Source organism: Atheta coriaria, unplaced genomic scaffold (genome assembly GCF_025399875.1).
Source record: "Atheta coriaria isolate IRGN ID8LTWV9N9 unplaced genomic scaffold, Caltech_Dcor_3.1 hic_scaffold_5_pilon, whole genome shotgun sequence".
Classification (NCBI taxonomy): domain Eukaryota; kingdom Metazoa; phylum Arthropoda; class Insecta; order Coleoptera; family Staphylinidae; genus Dalotia; species Dalotia coriaria.
In genome coordinates this window covers 3,074,045-3,083,603 of record NW_027045447.1, presented here as the reverse complement: position 1 = coordinate 3,083,603, position 9,559 = coordinate 3,074,045, and the positions used below count along the sequence as shown (strand labels likewise).

Below are 9,559 nucleotides of genomic sequence, written 5' to 3'. Positions count from 1 at the left end.
CGTATATTATGACATTTCGTCACTTCACTTTCATATGACATATGACTCACGTAGTTCAAACATGAACGTTTCACCTCTGTTTAGCACTTGAAATTTTGCTTTTATTTTGACTTGGTTTTCAGCCATTTTTGCAAATAATTTTGATTTTCGTAAACATTTGTGACGACACTCGATTGATTTATAATTACTGTGCAGATCTCTTGCGTAAATATAAAACTTTCGGGTTTTTGCCAGGTTTTTATCGAATGGCAGCCAATCCGCATCAGGACGACTTGTAATAATTACTCTTTGCTAAAACAATCTTAATACATAAAATATTACTACAAATTTACCCGTAATACTTACTTGTTTTAATAAAAGTTTCCATTGACGTTTAAAAAAGAATGCTAATAATAGGACACTAATCAATAGAAAAAATGGTAAAGTATAAACTGCTTCGGAAGTTTTATTACTTTCATGGAATTGCCAGGCTTCATCATAGATCAAATACGGTGTTAACAACTGAAAAATTTAATAATTATTTCTAAATTATTTTAAAGATAGTTTTACTTACAAGACTAAAATATGCCACCACATTTAACCAGATTCTCCAATATCGACTTGGTTTTCTTTTGTACGACAGAAAGAAATCATCTCTAAATCTCTCCCAGGTGTATAAAAATTTCAACGCTATTAAGAATATTGTCCATGCAAATAATGATCCTTTTAAAGTTATAAATCTTTCAAGGAAATTTAATGCCGTAAGACCAGTATGTATTCCTATAGCTTTCAATCCTTGCAAAAATAATAACGTACTACAAACGGCTAATGTGGTTGCAAAAGGTATTTTTAGTAATTTTGGAAAGCCTTGAAACAACGATTCTATACTCGCTTGCACATTGAAAACATTAAACGCGTGTACGCTGAACATAATACTCGAGATCCAAACACTCATAATCATATACCCAAATTCATATCGCAAAAAATACTCCGGAACCATTATCAATATGGCTTCGGTTGCAGTGATGACGAAACATTTTGTTTCAATTTTGTATGTGGTTATGGCACTCAAGCAGGTCGCTTGTAAGATGAGCCCACCGAATAAGACTATCACCATTTTTACAGTCATCACCCACATGACAGCAACTTCTGGATCCATAGTTCTTGGTTTCATAACACTTACCCATGCTAAATACGGCAGGTTTTGGAATTTTGCAGCTTTTGATAGTAAATTGATCATAAGTTGTGGTTTGAAGAATTTCTGTATTGGATACCAGTTATAATGAACATTTTGCCAACATCTATTGGTGGCCAGAATCCACATTCCCATTAGTGATATTGGAATCATATTGTACACTTGTAGGTAGATGTAGAATCCTTTTGTTTGCTGGAAGCCAATCATCACAGCCACAAATACTAAAATCCAAGAAACAGCAGAAGCAGATAACCTCCATCCAAAATCTTCTACACTTAATTTATAGTACATATACTGCGTTGAAAACATTTTGTATCCATTGAAAGTGACGTGAGGCTCTTCACAACCCGAGTTGTGCGTTTGGTTGGTATGGGATGGAATGCAAAACTGTGTTTCTAGTTCATTATTGAATGTGCAGGTCATCCAATTGCCTCTATCTATCGCTGAATAGAGATTAAGGTAGCATATGTTTTCTAAATTGATGCTATGTTTGCCCATTTCAAAGATATAGACAACAAAAATACCAAACGCCAGTCCTTTGATGATTGGCATTGCTTTGAATATTTTGAAGTTCATAAACTTGGAATAACTGCACAATCCTACGATGAACATCATCATTGGGGCATCCAGACACACCACTTGTAAGAGTTTTAAAAGGATACCTATCACAGGTCCTAATTCTAAAACTGCATCTATTTCATTCTGCATCTGGAAGACGTTGATCTCGTTGAAGAGAAGCATCATGATAAATTCGAAGTCTTTTAGATACATCACTTTTTTAGGTCCGTAACGGATGAACTTCAGAATAGCTGATATTAACTTATGTCGAAATTTAATTCTCCGATCCTCTAGGGTACCAAAAAAGTTCACTTTTGTAATGCGGCTCATTTCATCCATGCGTATTTTTCGTAAGTTTCCATTCGCTAACTCTTTCATTTCCAGTTGAGCAGCTATTAAATTCACGGGCATGTCGATGATTGTTTTCCTGACTTGACACTTTCTGCGCTTGACCGCCGCTGTAACGAGGATGTCAGCAGTGAGAGAAAACTCGGATATGTTTTCTGCCGTATCCACCATGGATGAGGTAATCGAGCGGGTTGAGGATGCCACGTTACGATTATTTAATTGTTTAGTCAACCACTGCTCCACGAAACCCTGTTCCTGTGACATCAAATGGCTTGAAACATGTTCATAAAATGATTTATCTTTCTGAGCTATGCCTTGGGCAATATCAATATCAGTAAAATCCTCTATGTCGTCTAGATCGTATTCTAGATCATCGTTAAGCGAAGACCTAGTAGCTGATTCATTTTGAACAAGCTGCTGGGCGACTTCTTTTAGCACATTGCGAAATTGTGACTCCCGCTTCTTTTTCGCGAGAAGTTTTTTTTCCTCCCGAGTTATGGGAGCGCTTTCTTCTTCAGATTCTTGTATTTGTTTTTCTGGTTTCTGAAATAGATCACTTTTTGATTTATGTAAGGATGCTGCTGTTCTCTTTGTAGATTTTTCTTTTTGGGGTTTCTCAATCTTCTTTTCAGGCGCTTTTGGAGATTCCATTTTAATTTCTGTACGTTTTTTTGGGACGTACTGAAAGGGTTCTTCGCTAATTCCTTCTTTTTGAATATCCCATTGTATGGCATGCTTCATTTTCTTCTGTGGTATGAGTGAGTCAGACTTTTCCGAAATAGTCATACCGTGATGCCAACTGGAATATCGTCGAAGTATGCTTTCTTTAGAGCTTGACTTTAATTTTGGCTGGAGCAAATCGGCGTCACTGTCGGAAAGAATATCTTCTAAACGTGATGGAATTTTAGGTGTCGGGATTTGTTTACTTTCTCCGGGTGATGAGCCGTCTAAAGCTGCTGAAGTGGGTAGTTTAAATTGTACCATTGATGCTAATCTAGCTCTACCCGGTTTTGTCGATCCAGTAATGTTGCTTGTTTTCAATGTTGTCTTTCTATGTTTTGATTCAGGACGTAATGCAAGTTCTTCTCCAACCTTTGAGTGCGATTTTAATATGCTTTTGGTTCTTTGACGAGGTAGAGAAGCATCTTTCACATTTAAAGAACGACCTTCATCTTTTACATCTTTTACGTCATTTGGCGAAGGAACATTATTATGAGGAGACTGGTCTTTTGTATCTGATTGGAATACCATTAACTTCCGCTGATACAAAAGTTTCACCTCAGGTTCTTCTAATATGGAATCATCAACGAGGCTATCAGTATCTATTGAAGTGCATTCAAGATCTTCAGCCTGTGCAACACCAGTAAAATTGCAGTTAGTTGAGATGGATATTGATGAGCTAATGTTTAAATTTTCTAATGATATTTGGGTGGATACATCTTCGAGAATTTCAGGTACAATTACGGCCGTAGCTAATTCACAGGATTCTATTGAAGAAACGTCTTGGGATGTGTCTTTACTCTCCAATTGGTACATGTCTTGAAGTCTTGCTTCATCAAAAAATGAATCACTGAAGTCACTAGCGAATTCTTTTTCTTTAGCATATTTTTTACTATCATCTTCAGTTCGGGAAGAAAAAACTGTTTTTAATTTGCGTATATAATTCATGATTTTATATTTGACATTAAGCAATTTTTTGACATAACATTTATAATATAATAAGCGTAAATGTTTATTTATGGCATTATGAAATTGAGAATTTTTGATTATGGTATTAAAGCTTTTTTAAATTTTGGTGTTTTTGATTTTTAAAATCTAAAAACGATGGTTGAAGTTGAGGAAAGCTCCGTAGTTGGGCCTGCCGGTTCCCAAGGGTCCACCAAAGTGACGATCGTAGTTTCCGGAAACAGATCCAGTGGTGCGACCATCACGAGAGTTGAAAAAATTGTACCTGGCTTGTGCACCCACATCAGTGCCCCATCCTGGTGTATGAGTGGCAGAGACAGAAGCACCACTGTTGGTACGTTTGTGCAAATAGTCTAAACCACCACCGGTTGACAAAGGTCCACCGAATTGTTTGCTGATGGTACCAGTTCCGTCCACACGATGGGCGTTGTTCTCGAAAATTTTACCGGTGTGAGAAATGTCAAAACCTTTGTTGTCGATTCCACCAGACGTTGTTTGTCTTCGGCTACGGACCAGAATGGATTCTTGTTGTTCTTGATCTTCAATTGGTTCCAGGTAATACTGTTGTCCACTAGTGGGATCCAATACAATGGCCAAATCTTCCGATTGGATATTAGTTGGGTACCCTAGGGCAACTACCAAGATGGCGGCGAAGATGAAAAGTTGCTTAACCATGTTGAACTTGGTGTTTTCAAACTCTGAGAAGTGTTTGATTGAACTGCTCGTGTTAAACTGATGATTTTACAAGAGATCGTTTTGCATTATATACTAACTTGGTCTCTTTATTGGCGGTTGTGTGAAGTACAATTCTGAGTGTTATCTGAAACGAAATGTATAATTTGTGATTTGTCAGCTGTGAATTCCCTAAACGAAAATCCCCAGTAGCACGTTCGGCAAGTAAAAAAATATGCGACCGCGCATAAACTTTTTGGTATCGCTGAGTTTATTGCTGAACATAATTATAAATGAATCAACATGCTGAGCACGCGATTAGTTTGGAATTGGGCGGGAATTACTACGGTTGACGAGACATTCAGTCGCGAATAGTTAACAAACTGTCGTTGTCATTACGGGAGCATAGTTTATCGCTAACAAGTACATTTTAAAGATTAGTTTAAAATAGAATACAAGTATATCTTTCGAATATTGCCAAATATTATCGTTTCGGGGCATTAAATAATTAAGTTCTAAATTTAATACGGGGCCTTTTTGGGGTCATAAATTTTATCTTTACAAGTCCAAGAACGAATAATTAATTATTCTAAGGTATTCTGAAATGTATGAAAAGTAAAATATTTTTTTATTTTATTTGTCTAAAATATAAAATATTGTAAAAAATTTCTTGGAATTAATCACGTATTAGGTATTATAAATTATTATATATATATTTATATAAAATTTTTCATTTTCGTAGATAAAATCAAGGGGTGGGGTCTCTAAGGCCAATTGCAAAATAAATAAGTTATAATATAAATAAATGTAGGTTTGCTCTACTTATTATAGATAAAATAACTTTTTATAAATAGTTTATTTGCCTTCTAGTAATCCACGAATCTATATTTCCTATGAACATACTCGTATATTTATTTACAAATATTATTTTAGTTTTAGTTTTCATAGAAATCAAAATATTTACGAAAATATCTGTTTTAGTTTATCATCAATTATATATTTAATAGGAAATTTTTAAGACAAAATATGGCTACATAAATTTATAATAAATACGATGGCATATTAGAAACAGAATATAAACTAATTAAAGCTTTAGCAATTTGACAATGTTCAAAAAAGTAGTTTAATAATCTAGAATCGATGGTTGAAGTTCAAGAAAGCTCCGTAGTTGGGCCTGCCGGTTCCCAAAGGTCCACCAAAATGACGATCGTAGTTTCCGGAAACGGATCCAGTAGTGCGACCATCACGAGAGTTGAAAAAGTTGTATTTGGCTTGAGCTCCAACATCAGTACCCCATCCTGGTGTGTGAGTTGCAGAAACGGACGCACCACTGTTGGTTCGTTTGTGCAAATAGTCCACAGACCCACCGGTTGAGAAAGGTCCGCCAAATTGCTTGCTAAGAGTACCAGTACCGTCCACACGATGGGCATTGTTCTCGAAAATTTTACCAGTATGAGAAATGTCAAAACCTTTGTTGTCGATTCCACCAGACGTTGTTTGTCTTCGGCTGCGGACCAGAATTGATTCTTGTTGTGGTTCTTCAATTGGTACCAGGTAATACTGTTGTCCACTAGCGGAATCCAATACAATGGCCAGATCTTCTGATTGGATATTAGTTGGGTAACCTAAGGTTACTGCCAAGATGGCGGCGATGATGAAAAGTTGTTTAACCATGTTGATTTAGGTGTTTTCAAACTTTGAGAGGTGTTTGAATAAACTGCTGCAGTTGAACTGATGCTTTGACAAGGGAGCACTTGACATTATATACCTATTCAGTTTCAATAATCTGTGGGGATGTAAAGTACCTTCTTTTGCTAGTTAACTCTTATCGAGAATCATGTAATTTGTAAATTCCATGCTATAAACGAAAATTAACGATCATTTCATTCCATAATCTTGTTTTTATTAACGTAATTATAAATAACCCACAACACAACTCACGCGAACTCTGTGAATGGCGATTAATCATTCACCAGAGTGGGAATCACAACACAACTCTCGAAATATGCTCTCCTCGCAGACATCTCTTATCTTAAAACATACAAAACTAATTTTGGCACATTAATCTTAATTTATTTCAATGCCAAAACTAATTTTAACTACGATTACAGCGTAATTAATTCTCTGTCGACTACTTGAAATACACTTTTACTTTTCTTCAGTTTTGTTCATGTGGGATTAATGATAATTTCTTGTAAATTTTCTTGCAATCAACATTTACTAACTGGACTTGCAAGTTCCAGTTCCACCTCAATTATGACTCATTTTAAATGATAGCGAATGTTAAACGCGTTCACAAAGTGCATGAACTGAACAATTCATCAACATTCACGCCAACAAAGAAAATCGTTGTGCCTCGCACTTGTTGCAACATCTAGCTTATAGCATAATCTCGCAGGAATTTGCGTGCAATGTGCATTTACTTAGCAGTTTAAATGTGAGATGCAAGCGGAGATCATTAGATAGTCTGGTTGGGAGCAGCAAGAAATCAAGGTTGTTTGCGTTTGGTAATAAATTGAAACTTTTTCCTGTAGGAAGAAAACGAGTCTTATTTCAAACTGTCGCTTAAGGCAACTATTGCATTTATAAATTCATGTCAAGTTCAAAAACGATGATTTTATTTTAGAATTGTTTGAGCGTTTGTAAAGTTGGTTGCCTATAGTCAATTCAAACTTTACATTTTAGTAGTATATTGAGGGTATAGCGTACAGTAAGTGTTTACTTAACTTTACTCAACATTTTATAATCTTTATAAAAATTGTTAGAAGTTGTACAAAACTAAAATAAAACATCATATAATTTGCTAAAAAGTGTTTTTACGGTAACAATTTTAATTACATATATATTTCATTTATTTTCTTGCACTAAAAGTAATGTCGGAATGAAAAAAGAACAACACCCGACTAGACTAGAGGAATTTTAATTTAATAACGCGAATGTGAACAATGCGCCGAGGCACGAAGCAACAAAGCAAACAGAAGTCGTTGCGGCGATGCGTTGCGGCGCGACATACGAACCGCCTCCGCTTCACCGCCGCCACATATCGTATGCTGGAGGGCCGGAATGCGGCGGCATGTGGCGGCATGTGTTGTCGACGCCCGCTGCGGGAGCAAAAATGCACACGGGGTGGACGACGAGTGTGTTTGCACACGAATACACGAGATACTCGTACACGAGTTTCAATTTAGAAAAGGGGACGTTTTCCTAGTTTTTCCTGCGGGAGAACATACATTGCACGTATTAGTATCATGTTGGGAACGCAAATTTTGATTTTTTTCATCATACGTTTACGATCAAAGGAATATTACTGGTATTTATTTACGATTAATTCAAATATAATATTCAGTCAAGTGAAACATAGAAATTTTCATCTAGGTGAATGCAAGTACGTTTCCGGGGTGTAATATCCTCGGGGTTTTCGAGATTTGACATTGCGATGACCCGTAGGCGCTTTTAGGCGGTACAATTGATTTCCGCTATGGGGAACGATGCAAACTTTGCACCCCTTATACTAAATAGATGCACAAGACATTCGGGTGTGGAATCTAATGTTCCCGAACTGTTAAATCATTTCTGCGACCACATCCGGGAAGGGTCTTGATGATATTTTAAACGTCTTCCAATGCCTGCAATGTCTCACGGCTTTAACTCTCTCTCGAGGGGTGCGAATTTATGATTTCTTTATGCATCTGCATTCGTGGAAATCTACGCGAATGTAATATGCAGTCTTTTTTCGGTTTCCTTGATGGAAGAAAGACACATCTAAACGAGTCCAAAGACTCGTAAAAGATTTCATCTTGTGGAAAACCGGCAAACTGAAAGTGTAGGGAATGGGTCTGGAGTTGAGTCTCAAGTAGCTCGGGTTCACGAGATAATTTAATTTTTAAATTAGAATCGTGCACCCAGAGAACTCCAAAGGACAATTTTGTGAGGGTGTTGCAAGGTGGTGGTGGTTGGACAATTGCAGCCATCCCTAGGTATTCCACATCGTTAGGTCCCTTTTTTCTGCTCTTCCTTGCGCACAAAAAATGAAATCGCCCTCGGAAGGATCTAACCCGTACTCTTTAAGAATGCATTCAATTCAGGAGATGCACTTCTAAATTATTTAATTCTCAAGGGTAAAAACTGACCCTTAACATTTAACATTTGACCAGAACCCAGGTAGAAAAAAATGTTTAACATGGTTTTTCTAATAAGTATTTAATAAGATATGATTTGGAAATTGAGATTGTGAAAGATGAGTAAATCATTCCGACACCGAGGGTTGTGAAGCTGGACGTCTCTGATTTCTTAATTACGTTTCTCTAGTGGAAAATAAATTATTTTTAATACGGCGATCTTCTTTGGCCGGTTGCAAGCACCCTTGCTATATTCAATCTTAGGGATGTGCCTTTTGTGTAAATGACGAGTCGTGCACCCTTCGTACGCATCCAAGCACGAGGGAAAGGAATAGAAGTGCATCTTATGAGACCTTTTCGTCCAGCATCCGCCTGCAAAAGATTTATATCAGCAGATTTTTTCCTTTGTGAGTTTTGCACCCTTATAGATCCACAGTTAGTAAAAGGTAAAGATTTTTACTCCCTCGCCAGATTTTATATAGTTTATAATTATAAATTAATAATTTATGTTTTTGTGCGCTTAAAAATTACAATACTAATGGGCTTTGGTAGTCCGCTAATGGTTTATGACCCTCTCAAAGCAGTTTACTGCTAAACAAAACAATATCACGTAATATTTCGCCATGTCCCGGTATGGCGGTTATGGGCCGTGATCATTAGGCGCTCCGAAAGGGTTCGCCTTAATTGCAGGCTGCGGCTTTTTAAGCGTGCGAAGTTTGCGCCCCAGACCGCCCCCGCTTGCGGCTTATAAAGCACGCGGTTTTATCTCGTCCGAGCGTGACCAAGAAAACCAATGACATGTTTATTTAACGACGTCCCTGGCGTCGTGGTCACGTTTCGAGAATCAATTTGTTCGCCTGCGCACCCCTGCGACTCGAAAGTCACGAGTGATACTTCACGACCTGAGTCTACTGACACATGTGTCGTTCGGCCATTTTTATTCCTAGCAAGGAGAGAAACCTCCTTTGTTAATGTTCCATCCATCCATTTTATATAGCGTGGA

General features: G+C 37.1%; 3 protein-coding genes across 3 annotated transcripts; all 3 read right to left on the bottom strand.

The window, feature by feature from the left end:
• Positions 1–30: 30 nt before the first annotated feature.
• Positions 31–3,616, bottom strand: LOC135792089 (uncharacterized). Its single transcript, XM_065302708.1, has 3 exons — positions 554–3,616; positions 346–501; positions 31–291 (listed from the first exon to the last, which is right to left on the bottom strand). Exons 1-3 carry the CDS (start codon positions 3,614–3,616, stop codon positions 31–33), a joined length of 3,480 nt encoding a protein of 1,159 aa, XP_065158780.1.
• A 107-nt stretch (positions 3,617–3,723) lies between these two features.
• Positions 3,724–4,515, bottom strand: LOC135792916 (uncharacterized). Its single transcript, XM_065303718.1, has one exon. The coding sequence runs from the start codon at positions 4,439–4,441 to the stop codon at positions 3,896–3,898; it is 546 nt and encodes a 181-aa protein (XP_065159790.1). The 5' UTR covers positions 4,442–4,515; the 3' UTR covers positions 3,724–3,895.
• An 898-nt stretch (positions 4,516–5,413) lies between these two features.
• Positions 5,414–6,196, bottom strand: LOC135792596 (uncharacterized). The gene has a single exon (XM_065303250.1). The coding sequence runs from the start codon at positions 6,110–6,112 to the stop codon at positions 5,570–5,572; it is 543 nt and encodes a 180-aa protein (XP_065159322.1). The 5' UTR covers positions 6,113–6,196; the 3' UTR covers positions 5,414–5,569.
• Positions 6,197–9,559: the final 3,363 nt, after the last annotated feature.

Bases quoted from the DNA above. Each gene is read 5' to 3' on its own strand.
- LOC135792089 (XM_065302708.1), bottom strand. From the start codon at position 3,616: ATGTACCAATTGGAGAGTAAAGACACATCCCAAGACGTTTCTTCAATA. The intron at 502-553 runs GTAAGTAAAACT...TAAATTTTTCAG, and splicing joins TGGTGGCATATTTTAGTCTT to TTGTTAACACCGTATTTGAT. The intron at 292-345 runs GTAAGTATTACG...AGATTGTTTTAG, and splicing joins GGAAACTTTTATTAAAACAA to CAAAGAGTAATTATTACAAG.
- LOC135792916 (XM_065303718.1), bottom strand. From the start codon at position 4,441: ATGGTTAAGCAACTTTTCATCTTCGCCGCCATCTTGGTAGTTGCCCTA.
- LOC135792596 (XM_065303250.1), bottom strand. From the start codon at position 6,112: ATGGTTAAACAACTTTTCATCATCGCCGCCATCTTGGCAGTAACCTTA.